The following is a 22,868-nucleotide window of genomic DNA, read 5'->3' as shown; positions in this document are numbered from 1 at the left end:
ACACAGACTGACATGGACAGAATAAGACAGAGATAAAGAAATAAAGAGGTTAGGAAAAGTTGTTTTTTAAAAAAAAAAAAAAAAAACAGCAAAAACAAAAAATTGAAACCCTAGACAGAGACCAATCAGAGGAACTGGAAAAAAAGGAACATCAAAATAAACCAGTCTTACCCAGAAATTCTCTGAAGAACTCAGATTTTTTGGCCTCTGTATTTTTAAACAGAAAATGGAAGCTCTTTTAATCCAGAACATACTTGTTAAAAACACACATTTGTTAAGAACAATTTTGGATGGGCTATAAGCCAGACAAACCACAACTCACCTCCCTCAAAAATCTCCTTTTCTTAAAGACAGAAAACAGGATTAGAGAAGAAATGATCAAGTGATCCTACTTCAGGGGTCATATTGTTAAAATTATGCAAAGAATCAGAGCTGTTCAAACCCAAAACTATTCTTTCTTTTCCATCAAAAAGCATGATTTCAGACTAAAAGGGGTTTCATTTTTTAAATGTGATTAAGAGAAAATGAAAAATAATATGGGCAAACTCTTTTTTATAATAATTTTTTATGCCTTCATTTTATTTATTTTTGTATGTGGTGCTGAGGATCTAACCCAGTGCCTCATGGCAAGTGCTCTACCACTGAGCCACAACCCCAGCCCTAAGCAAAACTCTTGACCATTAATGAGTTCATATTTCTGAACCTACATTTATTACATTATAAGGCACTGAAGTATTTATAAAATTGAAGAACTTTTATTAGCAACTTTAATAAATCTTGGAAAAGTGTAATGGCTGCCAAATGATCAAAGAGAAGAAAAATATTCTGATTGTCAAAAAACAGTAAAATAGGAAGTTCTGGACTTTGTATACTAATAAGCTCAAAAACAATTCCTAAAAATATCTCAGACAGAATATTAAGCCAATGGTTTATAAATGTGGGCAAACAACTGTGGTTACTAAAAAGCTACACAAGTTTGCCAAAAGCAAGAAACATTAAGTGATATTTATTTCTTACTTGGATAAGTTTACCAGCATTGCTATATCAGGGAAACAAAGTAAAAGATCTTTTTTTCAGGAAAGCACTATAAGTGTTTTATACAATCCTTGTGAAGTAAGAAGAAAAAATCAGGCAGGATGATAGGATAGTCCTGAGAACATGTACCTGGTATGACTTCTCCAGAGACAAGCCACAGTACTTATAAGAAAATCCTGAATACAAGTACAGGACATTTGAAGGTTCTTAGAGTAGGGAGTTGATAGTTCATGCTAGGAATAAAATAATAGGCATAATATATAAAAGTAATAAATATAAGACTTTTTAGAAATCCAAGTAAGCAAAAATCAACTCATTTTTAGTTTATTTTAAATAGATCCAAAGGGTGTCATTTGATTATTTTAAAAGAATGCAACTTTAAGCTGCATCAACACTCTCAAGGAAGAGTAGTAATAAAAGCACATATTTATTAGTTTTGTGCTTAGTAATTCAGTCAAGCATATCCTGTATGCTCTGTATCATAGAAAAAAGATTTGAGGATATTAACAAAATATATATACTGCAAGTAGATAAAATAATCTTAGGTCTGTCTTCCTACTGAACTGAAGTGTACAGTTCAGTAGACATCAGAGTACAGACAATATTCGAGTTCCCAGTGCCTGGTAGAGTGTCTCCAAATATTTATGACTAACAGAATACAGGGAAGATAAGATAATGATAGACTAGTAAAAAGCAATCAAGAGTGAAGTTCACCATAAATGCATACAACTGTGTTAGTAATGGATCTGTGTCATCGTTAACATGGATTACAGAGTCACCTCTGAGCTTCCTAACAACGCAGGCAAGGAAACAAATATGTTAAAGATTACTTTTCCACACTAAAACATCTTAATTTTTTCCAAAAGCAACATATCACAAATTTTTGCAATAAAATACTGACAGAAATTTCACATGGAGGCCTCACTGAGCAAATGCAAAGTGAAATACTAAGAAACGCGTAAAGTCGAATGAGTTGGCTGAATACTCTCTCCTCCTTCTCCAGGTAGTGGCAAAGAGCTGGGGTTTAACTCAGTGATAGAGATCTGCCATAGCACTGAGAAATCAAAACAGGTAATTACTTTAGGGACCAAGGTAGGCAGACCAGTGCTCAGGTTTGCTCCAGGCCCTGTGATGTAGTAGGAAAAGTAAAGAAAATAAGTGATGGCATATGCTGGAGATAGTCCTTTTTTGAAACCAAACTTTTGCTAATAGCTGGGCAGTGGAAAGTCTGAACTTGTGTTTCCTGGCAAGAATCAACAGTGCAGCTATTTTATGTTGGTGATTAAATGCCAAATCTTTTGCTTACACTGGAGGATGATGATGGGTCTGAGTCTCACTTGGAGGGATACAATAACAAACTGGGCAAACTTAAAGAACAGTGACAAGGAAAGTGACAGACCTGGACATTGTTTCAAAAGCAGACAGCAAATCAGACAGCAAACTGGGCTTGGTATATTTTATCTGAAGACTGAGGGGAAAAGCCATGATATAAAACCAACGTTGTTTATCTGAAGAAGCATCTTAAGGAAGTGGGAGAACACGTCTTCTGTGGGTCAGAGCCTGACAGAAGGGGAGTGAGTAAGGTCCCAGATAAGAACAGTTGACTCAGAGGAGAAAATAGCTTTCCAACAGTACAGCTGTCTGCAACAGCCCTGTGTTGCCTTAAAGTGGGAGGAGGGTTCTAGACACTGGAAGGATTCAAAGAGAAACTGTTTAACTGTCTATCCATGATGTTTTTAAAAATAACTCCTGTCTTGAAAGGGAGGCTCAGTCAGAAATCCATCTATCACATAGATTCCCCCATCCTGGAGGAGGAATCTGGCTGAACATGTCCTAAGCTGGTGTCAGCGGGGTCCAGCCGCTGCTCTAAGGGAAGCCTCTTGAATACTTATGGATTTTCTTGCCATGTTCTAGCTCAGATCCTTTTGCCTCATCTTCCACATAAACATACTGAGCAAGCGAAAACTGCTCTTTCCCACACCTTCTAATTTCCCCTTAACACTACATCTAAAATGCAGCATTTCATTTTTTAAAACTGTCAGCTGGTGACCCTATTTTTAAAACTTCACAAAGATTTCACTGATCATTCTTATTGATTATGGTCTTTATTAATATTTAGTACTCATTGTACTGAAGCAGAATTGTGCAGCATTTCCAATCAAATATTCTAAATCACTGTTGAAGATGCCAAAAATGTCATGCTAGATTTTTATTGCTTTGCAATGGAAAGTGGGGTGTGCTGTGAATAGATTTCAGGTGCAAAATGCACTTCTCTTACAGAAAAAAGTTACTCAGAAAGGACATTTACAAACTACCAAGTTTAGAAAGACAGATACATTTAGGATGCGGGAAGCCCTTTCCTCTGATGATGAGCTTTTGATTTCACCAGGCAGGGTGTCTTCCAGGCCAGTGCATGTCTGTCAGCAGGTCACTGTGGTCACCAATACCAGCAGGCATACCACCAACTCCAGCCATCAAAATTTGTGGTGCCTTAGCAAGGTCTCCTATCAAATGTTCTAAAGTGCATAGTTGATCAAAGCAATACTTAGAAATTCATGAAAAGTCAGATGCCAGGCTGAATTTCCTTTGGAAGTTATTTCTAAAGAATTGCTCTCTGCAAGGGCTGGAAATGTAGCTCACTGGAAGAATACATACTAACACGTGCAAGGCCCTGGGTTAAATCCCCAGCACTGCAAAAAAAAAAAAAAAAAAAAAAAAAAGAAGAAGAAGAAAGAAAAGACTTGTTTCCTTCAAAGATTCTACATCTACTTCTTGTTGCATCCTTTATTTTAATCCCATGATTCCTTTCCTTTGAAGACACTTAAGATCTCCCCTCCTCCAAAGCCCTCTCAATATGTATAACTGACTTACATGGCAAGTTGCATTATGCAAAACTTATAGTTCACCAGAATATTGCAGAGAGTATCTTCTGGGTAGAAATGTATGCCCACTTACAGCTAAGCTCAGTGGGATGGTCACTTTATTTATTTTTTTAATTTGTTCTTTTTAATTATACATGACAGTAGAATGTATTTTGACACATCATACATACATGGAGTATAACTTCCCTTTCTTGTGGTTGTTCATGAAGATTATTTTAAATACCAGTTCTATCTCTTCTTTCTTCATTGCATCATTCACAATTGTTTGAAGATGGCTAGAGTTGTTTCTGTGAATGACAACAACATAACTTGTCACAACTTTTCTTTTTCTTTTTTAATATCTTTTTAGTTGTAGATGGACACATATTTATTTGTTTATTTATTTAATGTGGCGCTGAGGATCAAACTCAGTGCCTCATGCATGCGAGGCAACCGCTCTACCGCTGAGGTACAACTCCAGCCCAGCAAAGCTTTTTTTAATGCTCTATTGTGAAGTTGTTTTAGTTCTAGCTAAGTGAACCTGTGCTTCAGGTACAAGCTTTGGGAGCTGGACATCATCTAATCCACAAGAACCAGTGATCTTTCCAAGTCAAGCTTCTTACCAAATTGATCCTGACAAACTGATTCATTTTTTTTTTATTGGTTGTTCACAACATTACAAAGCTCTTGACATATCATATTTCATACATTAGATTGAAGTGGGTTATGAATTCCCAATTTTACCCCAAATGCAGATTGCAGAATCACGTCGGTTACACATCCACAATTTTACATAATGCCCAATTAGTATTTGTTGTATTCTGCTACCTTTCGTATCCCCTACTATCCCCCCTCCAAAACTGATTCTTAATTAACCCACAAGAAGAGTTGATGGTGGTTTTCTTGACTAAATTTAGAAAGCTTTTTTTGTTTTTTACATGCCCTTCTTTTCTTCTTACACCAATCAGTGCCTTCCAAAAAAAGGTTTGGATGAAGGTTTGGATCAAAGTGAATTTCCTCAGAAACAAAATATGAATGAATGAATGCTTTAGGCAAAATAAAGGCCAATAACTGTTAGAGGATGGCTTTGAAAGAATATTCATCATATGATACCTTAGGATTCGTGTATAAAAGACAAAATATCTATATTTGAAAAACTAATCAAAAAACTTACCTGGGTAAATTATTGATGGCTGTCAAAATGGGCCATCTTCCCACTTCCAGCTCTGACTTCCTAATCCTCCACCAAAGGCATCTTCATTGTGTGTGCTGTAGACCTTCAGCAGTTTGGTGAAGCCTATTTCTCAGAAGAATTTTTATTTATTTATTTGTTTATGGTGGTACTGGATATTGAACCCAAGGGTGCTCTGCCATTGATCCACATCTTCAATCTGCCTTCATTTTTATTTTGAGGAAGAGTCTGGCTAAATTGCAATTCTCCTACCTCAGCCACCTGAGTAGCTGGGATTATAGGTGTGCATCATCATGCCAGGAAGAATTATGTTTTTAAATGCATAAAATACATGTGATCATATAAGAACATTTTATATTGAAATGCTATTATTGAAATATTAAATATATTTTTACATGCTAAATCATATCCTTCTTTCTACATGCATTAAAAATAGCCCTAGCAAAGAGTCTAATGACTACACAAATCTCAAAATAGTGATGAGAAAAATCACTATTCAGTAGGAAAAATTATGATTTTATCTACACTATAAAATCAGATATAAAAATATTTAATTTCTATCAGTGACAAAATCACAAGTGCTACGGATACTACCAGGATTTGTGGCCATGGGTTAGTGCAAAATAAAGACATTGTGGTTTTCCCACCCATGTGCACAACACCCTAAATTTATGCACAGATTCCTTGGACACCTGTTGACCCAATATAAGGCACCCTAAGTCCAATGACTCTTGCCACTGTTCCCACTTGTATTCAGCCACCAGAGAGAGGCAACAGGGTGATAGCAGGTCACCAGCATGCACATATACACATATGCATGGGACCTCCAGAATCAATGATGTCAGTAAAACCCACTCACATCACCGTAGTGCACCACATCACTACCAATGAGCCCAATGTCTGATTGTCACATCAGAAGGGTGATTGTGTCAAATCAGTGCCTTCTCCAACCAAGAGGTCTGCCCCTGAAAATGTTCCCAAGAGCTAACTCAGAGAAGAATGAACTGTTTTTCTCTATGATGTCATTCACCAAGTTCAGAAAGTGATCCTCAAATATCCTTTATGCTTCTTTACCAAAACTTTATACATTTGGTCTGTACTGTTCTCCGGATAATAGGTTTTACACATTTTTTTCCTTTGGGGGAAAAAATGCATCCATATCTCCAACCTAACTCTGTGCCCAAAATTTTGATTGACATTTCCATGTGGATGTCTAAACCTGGGTTTGTCATTGTGTCCCCAAAATCAGTTTCTCCTCCTGACTTTGCTAATTTTTCTCTTCCAAACTTATCAGGAGCATCACCAATAACTATGTATGCAAAGTTCCCAGCTGCCACGCCCCTTCCCAATCTCCACTCCCCAGTTCACAGCAGCCCTCTAAGCTGCCTCTAATCTTTTCTCATTTCTACTTTGCTCGTGTAGGGATAAATTTCCACAAGAGAAGTTTTTGGAGACACACATTCCAGAAAGAAGGTACAATAGAAAAAGGCAGTAAGCCAGAAAACAAATAAGGCAAAATATTTGCTCCCTATTTCATGGAACAAAAGTAATCAAGCTTGCAGCACAGAGTGAAACAGGCAGCTGAATTGGAGTCTGGAGCCATGTTGGGGAGAGTTTCCTCTCATTAGAAACTCTAATGATATTAGTACTCTGTCAAAATTTATTCAATGGCTCCCATTGTCCACTGAACTAGATACAGACCCTGCCCTACAAGCCTCTCATTTTTTTTTTTCTGGCTTTCTGCCTTTCTTATATCGTACCCTCCTTTGGAATGTGTTTCTCCAGAAATTTCTCTAATTGAAATCCTACACTTCAAAGACCATCTCAAATATCATCTATTTTGGGAAACTTTCTGAGTCTGCTTCTACCTTTGTTACCTTTCCCAGTTGAGTAAAATCCCTTCCTTCTTTCTATCTCTGAAGCATTTTTCTTAGTGTTTATCTGCTTCTGCCTTTTGTTATGATCCAATATGTTCATCTTGTCCATCTCATTAGATATGTACTTCCTAAGTTTGGGTCTGCTTAATTTATCTTTGTACTCTGTTGTGCTTGACATAGTGTCTTTCACAATAAGAAGAGAATTCAATACATGTTTTCAATTGAAATGAAACGATTCCTATGCAAAAAAAAAAAAAAATGGATTTGCAGTACTGACCTGTCTGATGCGTTTCATGTATCAGGCATTTATTTACTAACTATAATTCACTGATTAATTAGTAAATTCTAGTGATACTTTGCTTGCATCTGACCTTGACTCACATGATCTCATGGACTAGAGTATTCCATCTTTCTAGTATTCCTAACTAACTCCTGCTAGGCCTCCAGGACTCAGTTTTTCCAGAATTTTCTTCAAGAAGTCTTCCCTAATCCCAGTTCAGCTTCATGGGTATGCAGTCTGTATAGTCCCATGGATTCCCACACTTAAAATGGTGCTAAACTTGGATTCATACTCTGTTGTTTCTATCATGAAATTCTTAATTTTTAGCAAAATGCCCATATCTTCATTTTGCATAAGAAACCACAAATTTAGCAGCCTAATTCATCCTTTACCACATGCTCCCATCATCCCCAGTACTTTCCCTATCATTGCAATCATCAATACGAATTTTTTTTGTTTATATCTGCTTTTTTGTTTACATCTGCTTGCCTCTCTGTACATTCTAATAGACTTGATATTCTGTGAAGGAAAAAAAGGAAAGAATGAATTTTGTTCATTGTTACAACCCTCACAGTTCAGACTAGCATTATATGTTTAATCAGTATTTACCAAATGGATAACTGGATGAATGATAAAAAGGAAGGGCGAGGGAGAAAGGGATAAACTAATGCACATATTTGTCCATTCATAGCTTCTTGGGCAACCAGAGCAATCGAGGTCTTTGGCTTACAGTCTTCAGATGGGCCTCTGTAGCAATGACAATACGAGTATAGAAACTACTCTCATTAGAAAGGAAGGTAGTATTAGTTCAAAAAAGAAAATGGGAAAAGTGGTAACATGAAGAGGAAAGACTAAGCAGATCCAAATGTTAGTGAGGAAAGAACTAGCAAAAAGTTCTGTTTTAGACACAGACATAAGAGATTATGAGCCTATCACTGAGATCTCTTGGAGAAGAATGATATTTTGTGATTAAATAATTGGCCAGCTCACTTTTCCTAACATTTTCTGGTAAATGTGGACTCAAGGAGCATATTCAGATAATGGCCACTCATTAGAGAGGAAACATCTGCCATCATCCATTTTAGACGTCACATCCTGTTCCCAGCCACCTTAATGATCCCTGAGTTTTATTTTCTCATTGGCAGTTTGACAGTGAGGTAGGTATGAAGTTTTGACCATTAGTTTACAATTTCTAGTCTATTGGGATGAATTTAATATATAATTGAAAGTATCTTGATTTGTTAGATGTATAAGTCAAGGATCAATGAGACATTATTAATATTGTGTGCTAGGTTTGTATCACTAGTAGAATCCTTCACCTTGGAGCCATCTTCTATCTGGAACAGCAACTACTTCTGTCTTGTTTTAAAGCAATAGAGGGGTAGTCTCCAAAGTCTTGTTGAGCCAAGAGCATGATCACCATCCTCATCAGGTACATGGAAGCTCATCCAGAAATTCAGTGTGAAGGCTGACTGCACATGGTACTCAAACTCTCCTGCTACACAACCTTGGACTAGTTACAAAAGATTCTTCACCCTCAGTTTTCATAAGTGTACACTGGAGACAATGACATTTCTACTCCACAAATTTGTGAGAATAATGAGGGAGAATGCAAGTACAGGGGGTTTAGTGCAGTGTCCATCCTATAGGAAATGTTCTGTGAATGTTGGTAATTATTATCATCATGCAGATTATGAACAATTATGTACTTTCACTCTAGTTATCTGTTGGGATAGATACAAAGAAATAAGTAATAGATGGTATTAGTCAGGGTCAGCAGATTTATTATCTTTTTTAGTGCACATTATTTATTTTCATTACAATTCTTAATACACCATAATAATTTATCATATCTCTGATTATATATAAGGTATGTTGACACCAAATTCACATCTTCATACATGTATTTTGTATAATGATGAGAGTCTCCTTTTACCATCCATGCTATTCCCCTTCTCCCTCCCTTTCCCTCCCACCCCGATTCCCTATCTAGAGGTAATCTTCCTCCCTTGCTCTCTATCCCAACCCCATTTTGAGTCACCTCCCCTTAAATAGCAGATTTATTCTCTAAAGGGCCAGATAGTAAATATTTGTCTTGCTGGTCTCTTTTGCAACTACTCAGTTTTGCGATTGAAACATGAAAACAGTCACAGACAATACATAATGAATGGCAATGGCTGTGTGCCAATAAAACTTTACTTACAAAAAGAGGTATGAGGGGCCAGATTTGTTTCCCAGACCATAATTTAGCTAATCCTTGGCTATAAGCCATTAGGCACTCTCAGTGAAGGGTGGTAGAAAGACTTATAAGACTTTTCAGGGCAAGCCAAAGAGAGGCAAGAATTAACTCCACTATTACACAGAACACAAAAATTTATCTTTTAAAGGACCTTATTATATGAGTTTCTCAGAGATGAGTAGAAGTTGAAATTGTCCCAAAGCAGGTAGCTTGGGTGTTTTGTTTTGTTATCTTGTAAATTGACTTTGAAACAAAGCCTTGTCTTTTATTAGACATTTTCCTTGGGAACTCTACTCCTCCCTTGATTCTGCAAGTTCCATCTTTCTTGAAATAAAAAATCTATAGATGGATTGGTCGGAAATGGTTGCCCCTGACTTCCAATCCCTAACAGTATCCATGAAGTCTCTCATGATTGCTAAAAACTACAGGGGAAGAGAGCATTTTCTAATAACCCATGAGGAGACAGAGCACAGAGGTCATTTTTCTGTTTAGTTTGACTACAAGGAAATTGAGATGCACAGGTAGCAGAGTAGATCACCCCTTCCCTTTTCTATTCTTCTTATTCATATAAAAGAATGACAAATGAGAATTCATGAGTAGTATCAGACTCGAACAATGGGCCAGTGTCCTGGTAACAGTGACTTAGAATACCAGACTTTTTGCCAAAGCTGCCAAACATGAGGTGGATACTGCTTCTTTGATAGGAGAGTGGCTGCAGTCTGCTCCAGTAGGAAAACATGACCACTCTCTCTCTCTTTGAACCTTTCTCAGGATCCCTGCTTGGACAAAGATTTGTATTGGAAACTTGTAGATTATTAAATGTGAACACTTAAACACAGCATCACACACACAAACAAATTCACACATACAACCTTTTCTTTATCAATAAAATTGTTAAGGTGCCCCATTTCCACCCTATGTCATACTGTATTTTGATATTCAAAATGGCTAGTGTCTACTAGGGCTTTTATGATTTAACCTATGCCTTTTCAACTGGGTCTGGTGTTTTATTCTTTCTATAATGATAAGGCAAGTTTCTTATCAAATTCCTCTTTTTTACTGTTGTTTTACAGTTTCCTCCTTGTCTTTGGTTGCTTGATTTTGTCCGTGTTTTCTACCATCCCTGAGCACACGAAATTGGCCTCAAGTTGCCTCTTAATTCTGGTAAGTGAAATACATGAACAAGAATATGTATAAATTTTATGTCATATAATAATAACTGTCATAAATAACATTTATGCTATGCATTTTATCCTACAGAAATTTCTAGCTAGAAAAAAAAGAATATTACTAAGAAATATTAAAGTTTCAAAGATCACTAAAGCATTTGCCTACCAGTTTAACCTATAGTCAATCCTCAGGAATATATTTTTAAATTCAGGATTGATATTATAGAGCAATACTTTGTGTTATAGGCACATCATAAATAGAAGGAAGTATTTGATAGTAGTTTTAATTATGTTTACCTATGCTAATAAACAAATTATAAGAAAAGTTAGTATCCATGAAGTCTCTCATTATTGCTAAAAGCTACAGGGGAAGACAGCATTTTCTAATAACCTCATTTTAGCAGTAGCTAAGTATAATTCGCCAGGAACTGTAAGAATATGGCACCTCATAAGAAAACAGAAGGCTCCTTCATGTTCTTTTCAACTGACAGACTATATTATGAGTTTTGCTGCTAATGCAGTTACTTGGTGAAAAATTCTGCAGTTTGCTCTGTTTCCATTTTGCTGTCGATCCTCAACCACACAGAATTACTTGATTCATTTTAAAATGGAAAAAGTCCCCAAGATATTTTAGTGTGAATTATTCTGGGTCTTTTAAGCTCTTATACCTTCTATTACAACTGAACTGTAGCTCTGTGTACTCAAATCACATATGATTGAAAGTTTGATTCATTTACATCCATTTTAGCCTGCTCACTTCATCCAAAATTATCAGAATTGACAGTCTCAGAACCATCTAAATGAACTGAAATAACTCACTTCTGTAATGCTACTGGACAGTGGAGGAAGGAGGGGAGCCCAATTAAGATGGTTTGTGTGCCCTAATAAACAGAGTTTGGTTATACACAGCAATAAGCATTTATTATAGAAAAAAAAAGTTATTGCTATGAAGGTGGAAACTGAAAGATTTCAACTCACATAACCTGAGAAGAGGGCAGATGCTTTTCTTACCTTTGCTTTTAGATGGCTAGTTTGTGCTTGAGGTTGGCAAGAAATCATCAAGTCTTTGGGTTCAGTACTAGGGGAGAAAGTATTTTTTGAGTCTGGAACAAATCTGTCTCAATTTGTTTCCATAAAAAATGTGCTCAGCAGTATATTTCTAATGTTCTGGTCATTGTTTCAAGACCCAAGACAGAGAACAGATAGACCAAAGAGCACATTGGAGAACTGTTCCATTTACAAGGTTTACATTTGGGTAGCAAGTGGGCTTTTAGCCTTGTCCACCCCTTTGATTGCAACAAGTGATCTGAGCCCAAGGTTTAAAGCACAGCTGGTTTTATGTCCACATGCAGAACTGCCAACAAAAATTTTAGATTTAAAATATAAATCTGATTTTCAGACTTGGGAACTTGAAAAACTGGATCCACTATATGACCATTGATACATACTAGGAATAAATAAATCATCATTAGGAATCTCATAAAAATGTTTCTTTCATAAATCAAGAATCCAAAATGCATGGGAAGAAAAGAGAAAAATACTGGGGGGAAGTGCTGGGGAGTGATATTGGCCAAATTACATTGTTATATTGTGTACATGTACAAATGCATAACGATGAATCCCAGCATTATGTAAACTATAATGCACCAACAAAAAATATGACAAAAATAATTCAAAATGTTAGGTTGCATCCTTCAAATCTCCATAGTATGTATTTACTCATTGCTAATTAATTTCTAAAGACTCTAAAGAAACTCTTAAAACTTCAAAGACCAAAATTGACTAAAACCTTGACTTTTTAAACATGATGAGCAGTGAACAACTGATCAAAATTTAGTAACTAGAGTGCATTTTAGTTGATAAAATATAGATATTGTCAATTATTTTTTCCAAGTCAGGGAAAATGTTATGTTGCCCATGCTACTCCTTGGGCTTAAGTGATTCTCCCATCTCAGCCTCCCAAGAGGCTGGGATTAGAGACATGCACCACCACACTCAGTTTAAAGTCATTTTTGTATACTTTGGGATTCATTGTTGTGAACAAACAGCAGAGGAGTAATTTAGAATTACATATAAATCACATATCACAATTGTGTATTTTTTCATAGCCTGTCCTTTTAAGGTTTTTTTTTTTTTAAATTTTAAATGTACTCAGAGATTTCCTATAATTCTATTTCTGGGCAAACAAAAGGTACCCATACTTCTGGCAGGAAGCAGACCACAAGCAAACCTGGCCCTCAGACAACCTCCCAGGGCCTCTCTGAACTCACTCTTTTCCACACAGTTGTTTCCTTGAGGGCACCAAGGTATGGCATGCAGGCCATTTGGATATTGTCTTGCTCACCTTCTGAGGCCCTGTGAACACTTCAGCTCTCCATCCCACAGCTTAAAGAGGCTCTTGTCATCCTCATCCAGAATTATATGCCCAAAGCTACTTTGTAAATCTGAAGCTGCATATTTACTTCAATTACAAGCCAGATTGATTGCTGCCTATGCTAATTTGCTCATTCATTCTTTTCAGTTGGGTGAACTAAGGTTTCATTTTATATACCCACTCCCTTTATTTCTTTCCACAGAAATAGCAATTTGTGAATTTAAGAATATGATATAGTCTATGTAGCCAGGCACCATGAGTCCAAATTCCATTTCTGCCACTTTTTACCTCTGTGATTTGGGAAAAAAAAAAAATTTCTCTGTGTCTTAGTTTTCTCATTTGTTAGAAGTGGATAGGAGACAGATGTGGTAACACACGTCGGTAATCCCAGAAATTTGGGAGGCTGAGGCAGAAAGATCACAAGTTCTAGGCCAGCCTGTGCAATTTTCCAAGGCTCTGTCTCAGAAAAATAAAAAAAGGTTTGGGGTGTAGCTCAGTGGTAGAGAGCCACTGGGTTCAAAACCTTCCCACAAAAAAAATAGATAGGAGGCTTAAGATGGGGGCACATACCCATAATCCTTTAGTGATTCAGGATGCTGAGGCAGAAAAATTGCAAGTTCCAGACCAGCCTCAGCAACTTAGTGAGGCCCTCAACAAGTTAATAATACCCTGTCTCAAAATAAAAATAAAATAACTAGATCTGGGGTTGTGGCTCAGTGATATAGAGCACTTGCCTCACATGTGTAAAGCCCTAGGTTCAATCCTCAGCACCATATGAAATAAATAAAATAAAGGTATCGTGTCCATCTATAACAAGAAAGAAAGAAAGAAAGAAAGAAAGAAAGAAAGAAAGAAAGAAAGAATAATGTAGCTCAGCGGTAAAGTGTTCCTGGGTTCAATCCCCAAAACCAAAAAAAAAAAAAAAAAAGTGAATAGGAGGATTTGGGAAAGAAGACAGAATAAAAAGCACCAGGACTGGATCTCCCTACCTAGGCAACAATTGCACTAGCAGAATCTGATGTAACTGTTTTTGGAACTCTGGGTTCTATTAACTGCTTTCAATTTCTAGAGGAAGGGTTGGACAGTAAATTATAGTCAATTTCAGCTCTAGTACAGTAGCAGCTACTGGTCCCTCATCCCAGCCCGTATCAGACAACTGTGCCTGTGTTCCAGAAACAGCCTGAACACTGCTTGTAGGAGCCAGGATGGGCAAAAGAACTCTGTCCTTCAAATATCAGAGACATGTGCTATTATTGCTGATTACTGCTTCTGATCACAAAAATTCAGACAAAAGGTGGCAGCTATTCTTGTTATGCCTCCTATATTATTACAGTCTCCTCCAGCCAAAGGGACTTTAATGGAACTTGAAGGGTAACCTCCTCTTTATTTTTATTTTTCCTCTTTTTGAAACCAATCTACAAAGATAAAATTTTGTGTCAGCATTAACTGAAAATAGTGGATATGAAGAAGTAAATTAGCAAAGTTTCACGTTATCAAAGTTGTGCTGGTATAAATTCAACTTAGAGTGATATAACTTTAATATGTTAATAATCCCTATGGTAACCACAAAGAAAATTATTACAGGATATACACAAAAGGAAATAAGAAAGAAATTTAAACATTTCACTGCAAAGAAAAAAGAAAAAAGAACTAAACACAAAAGAATACTGTAATGTAGAAAATGAGGGTCAAAAAATGCTTTAAAGTATATAGAAAATAAATAGCAAAATGACAGAAGTAAAATTTTTCTTATCATTAATAACTTTAAAGGTAAATAGGTTAAAGTTCCCAATCAAAAGACAGTGATTTGAAGAATGGATTAAAACATGATTAAATTCTGTGCTGATAACAAGAGATTCTACTTTAGATCCAAAGAAAAAAATGGAAGTAAAAGGAGCAGAGAGCAGAGGTGGCCACCATGCCAAAATCTGACAAAAAAAAAAAAAAAAAAGTTTTAAATCAAATGTGGTTTTGAGAGATAAGAATAATATTATGTAATAATAAAAGTTCTGATACAAGAAGATATAACAATTATAAATATTTACATACATTATAACCAAACATCAAAATATATGAAGCGAAAATAACAGAATTGAAGGGAGAAATAAACAGTGCTACAATAATAGTTGGAGATTTCAACACTCCATAATCAATAATGAATAGAATAATCAGTCAGAAGATCAGTGAGGAAACAGAAGTCCTGACACAGTGAACAAACTAGACCTAGCAGACATGAACAGAACACTCTACCCAACAACACGCACACACATCTTCCCCAAGTTCATATGGGACACTTTATAAGACAGACCATATGTCAGTTCACAAATTAAGTCTTAGTAGACTATAAAAGATGGATATCACACAAAGTAACTTCTCATACAATGAGATGAAGTTAAAAATCAGCACCAGCAATAAAACTGGGATATTCACAAATTTGTGAAAATTAAACCAATAACCTTACATGACCAATAGACCAAAGAAGACATCATGAGGACAATCAGGAAATATTTAGAGGTTTGAAAACACCAAAGATCAGTTCAACAGCCTAACTTTACAACTTATGGAAAAAGAACAAGTTAAACCAAGGACTAGCAGCAGGAAAGAAATGATAAAGGTTAGAACACAGACAGATAAAACAGAACAGGAAAAAAATAAAACCAGTGAAACAAAAAGTAGGTTCTTTGCAAAGATCATCAAAGTAAATAAACATTTAGCTAGATAGACTAAGAAAAGGAGGATTTGGCAGAAACTCAATGATTCTATAATAATAGGAAGGATTATAAGAGAATACTAAGAATAAATTTAATAAATGAAACAAATGAACTCCTAGAAATACAAAACCTACCACGACCAAATCATGAAGAAATATAAAATCCAAATAGACCTATCAAGAGCTGGTAAGGAGATTCTGTGAATAGTCAAAAATCTCCTGAAAAAGAAAAGCTTGGGACCTATGACTGCACTGATGAATTCTGACAAATATTTAAAGAACTAATAGCAATTCTTCTCAAACTTTTCCAAAAATTTAAAAGTGAGGTAATACTTTCTGATTCTATGGACTCATAACTACTTTGATACCAAAGCCAGAGATACTACAAGAAAACTACAGACTAATAATCCTGTGACCGTGGATATAAAAAAAATCAACAATATATTAGTAAACCAAATTCAACAGCATGTTAAAGAGATAATATACCATAACCAAATGAGATTTAATTCTGGACAGGAAGGCTGGTTCTACCTGGTGAATACACCACTTTAAGGGAACCAGCCATGTTATCTTTTTAATAGATGCAGAAAAGGCATTTGACAAAACACAACACCATTTCATGATAAAAACAAAACACTCAACAAAGCAGGAATAGAAAGAAACCACCTCAACATAATAAAAGCTTTATATGAAAAACACACAACCAACATCATATGCAATGATAAAAGACTCCAAGTTTTTTCTATAAAGTGAGAAACAAGACAAAATGTCTGTTTTTACCACTCGTATTCAACATATTACTGTGAGTTCTAGCTAGAGAAATTAGACAAGTGAAAGAAATAAAAGGCATCCAAATTGAAAAGGTAAAAGTAAAATTAATTCACAGATCATGCAATGTTATATGCAAAAAAAATCTTCCATAAAAAAACTATGAGATTATAAGTGAATCCAGCAAAATACCAGGATACGAAATTGACACACAAAAATCAGTTTCATTTCAATATACTAATGTTAGGTTAGTATATAGAAGTTAACCAATCCAAAAAAAAAAAAATGCCGAATGTTTTCTTTGATATAAGGAGGCTGATTCATAGTGGGATAGGGAGGGGGAGCATGGAAGGAATAGACAAACTCTAGATAGGGCAGAGGGATGGGAGGGAAAGGGAGGTGGCATGGGGTAATTAATGATGGTTTAATGTGATGATCATAATTATCCAAAGTACATTTATGAGGATATGAATTGGTGTGAGTATACTATGTATACAACCAGAGATATGAAAAATTGAGCTCTATGTAATAAAAATTGTAATGCATTCTGCTGTTATATATAAATAAAAAAGGAGAAAATATTTGCATGTCATACATCTGATACAGTATTAATATTCAGAATATATAGAGAATTTCTAAAACTCAACAGTAAAACAACCTGATTTAAAAATGAAAAATTCACCCAAACAGTGCTGAACTGCTCAACTACAGACTTTATACTGTATTTTTTGTTAATGAGCAAAGAACATCAATAGACTTTTCCCCAAAGAAGATATATAAATGTCCATAAGCACATGATAAGATGGTCAAGTACAAATCAAAATTTAAATGAGATACCACTCACACCTATTAGGATGGCTACTATCAAAACAATCGAAGCTGGGCATGGTGGTACAGGCATGTAATCCCAGCAACTCATGAAGCTGAAACAGAAGAATTCCAAGTTCAAGGCCATCCTGGGCAACGTAGCAAGATTTTCTCACAGTAGAATTAGAAGGGCTGAGGATGTCTCTCAGAGGTAGAAAGCCCCGGGGTTCAATTTCCAGGAAAGAAAAGAGAGGAGGGGAAAAAAGAAAGAAAGAAGGAAGGAAGGAAGGGGGTAGAAGGGAGGAAGGAAGGAATTACTGAATGTTTGCAAGGATATGAAAAACTGGAATATTTTTGCACTATAAGTGTAAATATGAAATTATATAGCCACGGTGGGAAAGAGTATGACAGTTCCTTATTATGTAGCAAATTCACTTATGGGTGTACAGCCAAAGGAATTGAAAGCAGGATCTTGAAGAAATATTTGTATATCCATGTTCATAGCAGCATTATTTACAAAAGCTAAAATGTGGAAGCAAAACAAGTATCCATTGAGAGATAAAAGAATAAGCAACATTTATTACAAACATTCAACTACTATTCAGCCTTATAAATGGAAGGAAATAGGGACATGCTACATATAGATGAACCTCAAGTGAAATAATTCAGTCACAAAAAGAATATTGATGTATGATTCCACTTACATTCGATGACTTAGTCAAAGATCATAGAGGTAAAGTAGATTAGTGGTTTCAAGGTGTTGGGAAAGTGAGGAATGGGGAATTATTAATATGTGTAGTATTTCAGTTTAATAAGATGAAGAGACTTGCAGAGTTGTGTGATAGCAATGATTACACAACATTATGCAATTATAAAACCACTGAACTGTATTTTAAAATGGTTAAGGGGTAAATTTTACATGTGTTTTTATGACAAAAAAAATGAGAAAGAATTAAATGAGATTTAAAATTCAAAAAAACTGCTAATAATAACATACCCTATTTCATATATTTATTATTAATATTAAATAAATTGAACTCTTAGAACTGGAGCCAGCACAGAGAAAATACTTGGAAGGCTAGCAAGTGTTACAATCACTGGCTTTTTCATATATAAGGACCTAACAGACACAAGAACAAGTGAACTGTGGAGTATTTTTAAATGCTACATGAGAGAAAATATTATACTTTTATAGTGGAAACATCTTTATAAGAGTCTTCTTACCACAATCAAACTCTGTTAATTGTGGCACTTTTCTCCACAAACACACTCATCTAACTAAAGTGACTCAATGGTACATGTATTCACAATAACCACTTATTTCTGGTGAGTAATGAAATGGATTTTTATTGTTGTAGCGTTGTGGTAAATGTATCTGATAACAGTGCTCATGGTTTCATAAGCTCTTCTCTCAATGTCTACATCTGTTGAGTGGAGCATTAGGCAGGGATCACTCCAGGTCTGATAGAGTTGCTGCTCTGCCTTCCTTCTGGGGATAAAATTTATGAACTTAAGAACATGTCTGAGTGGGGGCTGGGGTTGTGGCTCAGTGGTAGAGCACTCACCTAGCACGTGCAGGGCACTGAGTTAGATCCTCAGCACCACATAAAAATAAAATAAAAGTATTGTGTCCAACTACTACTAAAACAAAATATTTTTTTTAAAAAGAACATGTCTGAGGCTGTGTATCCAAATTCCAAGGACAATTTGAAGCTAATGTTAATTTATTTTGCAAAGTTGTCAAAACCTAAAGGGAGCTAGCATTTAAGTACATTTTATTTATCAGGATTATTGATTTATTGTTTAACAACAAACAAAAACACCTTACAATGTGTTATCCTCCCCACCCCCATTTTACCAAATGGCTAGATATATTATGCAAGATAATATACCAAGTACAAAAAAGAGCCATGATTTCTACCTAGACCTTGATGACTAAAAGCCCAGGCAATCTTCAAGACATTCAGCTACTTCTCGTTCTCTTGGTGCTTTCAAGGTTGACAAATGCATTTGCCACCACTCAATGAAGCACTAAGGTATAAGATGTCTTTTTTGTACCCTAATCCTCAAGTGATGCTTACAACACTTTCACCTAAAATAAGATAGTTTCGTTTTTCATAAAGAAATCCAGTTACTACCTGGCAGTACCGGATGGTACTCCTGTAATCCCAGCTGCTCTGGAGGCTGAGGTAGGATGATCTCAAGTTCAAAGCCAAGGAACTCAGTGAGACCCTGTCTCTAAATAAAATGCAAAATAAGGCTGAGGATGTGGCTCAGTGGTTAAGTACCCCTGATTTCACTCTTTGAGAAAGAAAAAAGGAAGGAAAGGAAGGAAAGGAAGGAAGGAAGGAAGGAAGGAAGGAAGGAAGGAAGGAAGGAAGGAAAGAAGGAAGGAAGGAGATCCAGTTACAAAGTTATCATGAAGGGGTTATCAGTTTAGACCAGTGGATGTTCTTTGTATCAGGAATTCTAAATAATATTTTGCAAGCAATCAACAGCCCAACCCACCATGTAAATAATCAAGTGTAAAGTTTTCTCTTCTAGCCTCAGCTCACATTGCTCAGATAAGCATTAGCCTATTAAATTTAACTCCTCTATTTCCAGGTTAGACTATTGTGTAAAATTTTGCCACGGCTATTTTTATTTTAGTAGCATGATATTGTATGTTTTAGTATTTCATTTCCTGTGTTCTTGAATAATACTCTTGGTTAACATCTTGCCTTCCAGGTTACTTGCAGGGGTTGGGGTTTAGCTCATTGATAGAGCAGTTGCCTAGTACCTGCAAGGTCCTATTTCAATCCCCAGGACCAAAAAAATAATAATAATTTTAATTTATTTTATTTTAGGCTTTTAAATGCAAATTGTTCATCACATTGAAAACAGACAACCTCTTCATTTAATGAAAGTGACAGATATTATTTGCAAAATTTTCATCAAAGGGGTAATTTCTAAAATTGCCCACCTATAAGTAATAGAAGGAGTACACTATCATTTTTTGTAAAATAGAGAATATGTCATGTATGTGCTCCTCCTGCTGTGTTAGAAAAACTCCAGACTCAAACTATCATGCTAAGCATTTGGATGAGTATTTGAACGCATGGTCAAGTACTCAGGTTTTCCCAAACATCTGGTTGTTTGACACCTTCTAGATAGAACATATGCATATTTGCTGCTTATGCTTCATGTAGCAAAGCAAACATAGATTTGCTGTTTCCTTGCATAGTGAATCAGTTCCTGAAATGTGTACAAATCCAATTTAAGCAGATCTAATTATATCTTAAGTACACTAGTAGAGCTTAGATTTTCACTAGAAAATCTGTAGTGAATCCCTTTGTAAAAATGAAGAGTTTCCTTGAATAGCTAAAACAACTACGTAATTAATCTGTGCTACATGTTTGTTTTCTTTTTTTAATTGGGAGCATGTGGGTTTTTTTTTAAATTACTATGTCACTATACACTATATAACATGGTATCGAACAACTAAAGATATCGTTGCCACTTCCTGTCTACCAGTATTAGATGGGGGAAGGGAGAGAAGAATCAGCCACAAACACATTTGCCAGTCCTTGCAAAATAGGGAAGGTTGCATATGGAATTGTACTGATTTGATGAAGAATATGATTACATTATTCTTTACATTTAAAGTTCCTGGTACTAAACATTGTAAGAGAGGATAACAGTGTAAGGCTAAGAATCCATTCAAGGGTATTAAATCTTATGTTTGTAAGAGAAATGATAGAGTATGAGATATTAAGCAATCACATATGAGAAATGAGTGATGCCTCTTTAGGTTTCTCACATCCCTATAATTTACTGTAGAAAACTCTCAGAATATCCCAATGAACATTGAAAACTGCAATTATTTTCCTTTGCTTTTCTTTCATCAAGGAAAATGCAAATAAGCTTAAAATGATTCATGGAGACTAACGACCCTCATCAATCTGCTGATGACTGAAAAGAAAAGGCAGGAGTAGTTAAACACCTACACTGAATCTTAACTGAGGGATAATAATATAGTAAGTCAGTTTCCCTGTGAAAAGTACTTCAGATGTGAGAGGGAAGAGTTGTTCGAGTTTAAGAAAATGAAATTGTGTCTGACAAAGGCAAGGACTGGCACTGCTGCCTGGTCCCACACTGTCAACTCACAGTCTTCATCCTGCAGCTGCCCCCACTGAGACCTGAAAGTCACAACCAGGTGAAGTCCCAGCTCTAAAACAAAACAAAACAGAAATTTCCTATGTATAAGGGTATGTCATTCAAAAGCCAAGTGGTGGCAGGGACAAACTTCATTGAGCTTAGTGTTGGTGGTGCTCACAGTGTTCAGAAGTCTCCACTATGAAAGCAAGCCCTTGACTTTGTCTGCCTCCATACCAGCAAGGCCAAACATCATGAGCTGACCTATTTCCATTTCTTCATTTTGAAAGAGGTCCTTCATCCATGTTTCAAATACTTACACTAATGCTTTGGAGTCTGCAACATGTGTTTAGGACCATGAAATAAACTTCCTGTCTCTGCTATGCCATTCCAGGTAGAAGGGGCAGTACTAAGCAGCTTTCCCTTATATTTTGCTTCCAAATTTAATTGTATTGAATTTTTTCTTCCCAATTAATGATCTTGATTACTCACAAAGAGAACTTTGCATGATATATTTTAAAGCCTTTTTTTCAAGTCAAGGAAAGACACTTCCACATTTATGCTGCAAATATTAATATCTAACCAAATGGTCTAGTCCATCACAGAACCTCTCTACAATATTTGTTTCAAGGATGAACAGCCCAGCAGACATCCTTAGCATAATCAATGAACCACCCTCAACCAGGTCTACACGGATGCTTAGTTCTGTTTGAGCTCCACAAAAGTATATTCAGCTGAGAGAAAAAGGAAAAAGGTAATCTTTACAAGATTGCTTTAGAAAAAAAAATCAGAATGCAAGACAGTTGGCAATAGGAATAACACCATTACTTTACTACCACTCCATCCTTAAATCATTCCCACATTGGAAACTCCAAACACCTCCTCCTTCCAAGTATAAACTCTTTCCTCTTTCTTTAGCACTATTTTATATTTTTTTTATTATTTCTTTATTTAACAATATTTATGCAGTTCCCAATATGGACAAAGCTTCTTTCAGGAACTGAGGATATAGTAATGAACAGAACAGTCAAAATCTCTTATCCTCATAGAACACACATTTTTTTGTGAAGAAGTTATATGGTAAACAAGCAAATCAATAAATTAGAAATTACAGTAAAGGGAAAGCAAGACAGAAGTAGAGATTATGAAGTCATATTTCATAGTCTTTTTGAAAAAAAAGTCCACTGAAAATGGGCATGATTATAGCAGAACCTTGAATGAAGTGAGGCAACAAGGTTTGCAGAGATTAAGAAGAATATTCTGGGCAGATGGAGCTTCAAGGAGAAAAGCCCTCAACAACAATGTACCTGCTGAGACAAGGAAAGACACGACAACCACAGCAACTGAAGGAAAATGAGCCAGAACAGAGAGTATAGAAAAATGAAGCACCTATTAGACTATAAATTTCTTGAGGATAGAACC

At 35.8% G+C, this 22,868-nt stretch overlaps 1 protein-coding gene across 6 annotated transcripts in view; it reads left to right on the top strand.

Annotated features, from left to right (window-relative positions):
- Window positions 1-22,868, top strand: part of Kcnq5 (potassium voltage-gated channel subfamily Q member 5) — a 535,459-nt gene that overhangs the window by 356,729 nt on the left and 155,862 nt on the right. For all 6 annotated transcript variants that reach the window (XM_026391338.2, XM_026391337.2, XM_026391336.2 and 3 more), the window contains one exon: window positions 10,558-10,648. In XM_026391338.2, the coding sequence (XP_026247123.1) occupies window positions 10,558-10,648 (91 nt within the window). The remainder of the gene's footprint in view (window positions 1-10,557; window positions 10,649-22,868) is intronic.

The sequence above is a fragment of the Urocitellus parryii genome, chromosome 8 (assembly GCF_045843805.1).
Source record: "Urocitellus parryii isolate mUroPar1 chromosome 8, mUroPar1.hap1, whole genome shotgun sequence".
In the NCBI taxonomy this organism is placed as follows: Eukaryota; Metazoa; Chordata; class Mammalia; order Rodentia; family Sciuridae; genus Urocitellus; species Urocitellus parryii.
This window is presented reverse-complemented; position numbering and strand designations above follow the sequence as displayed.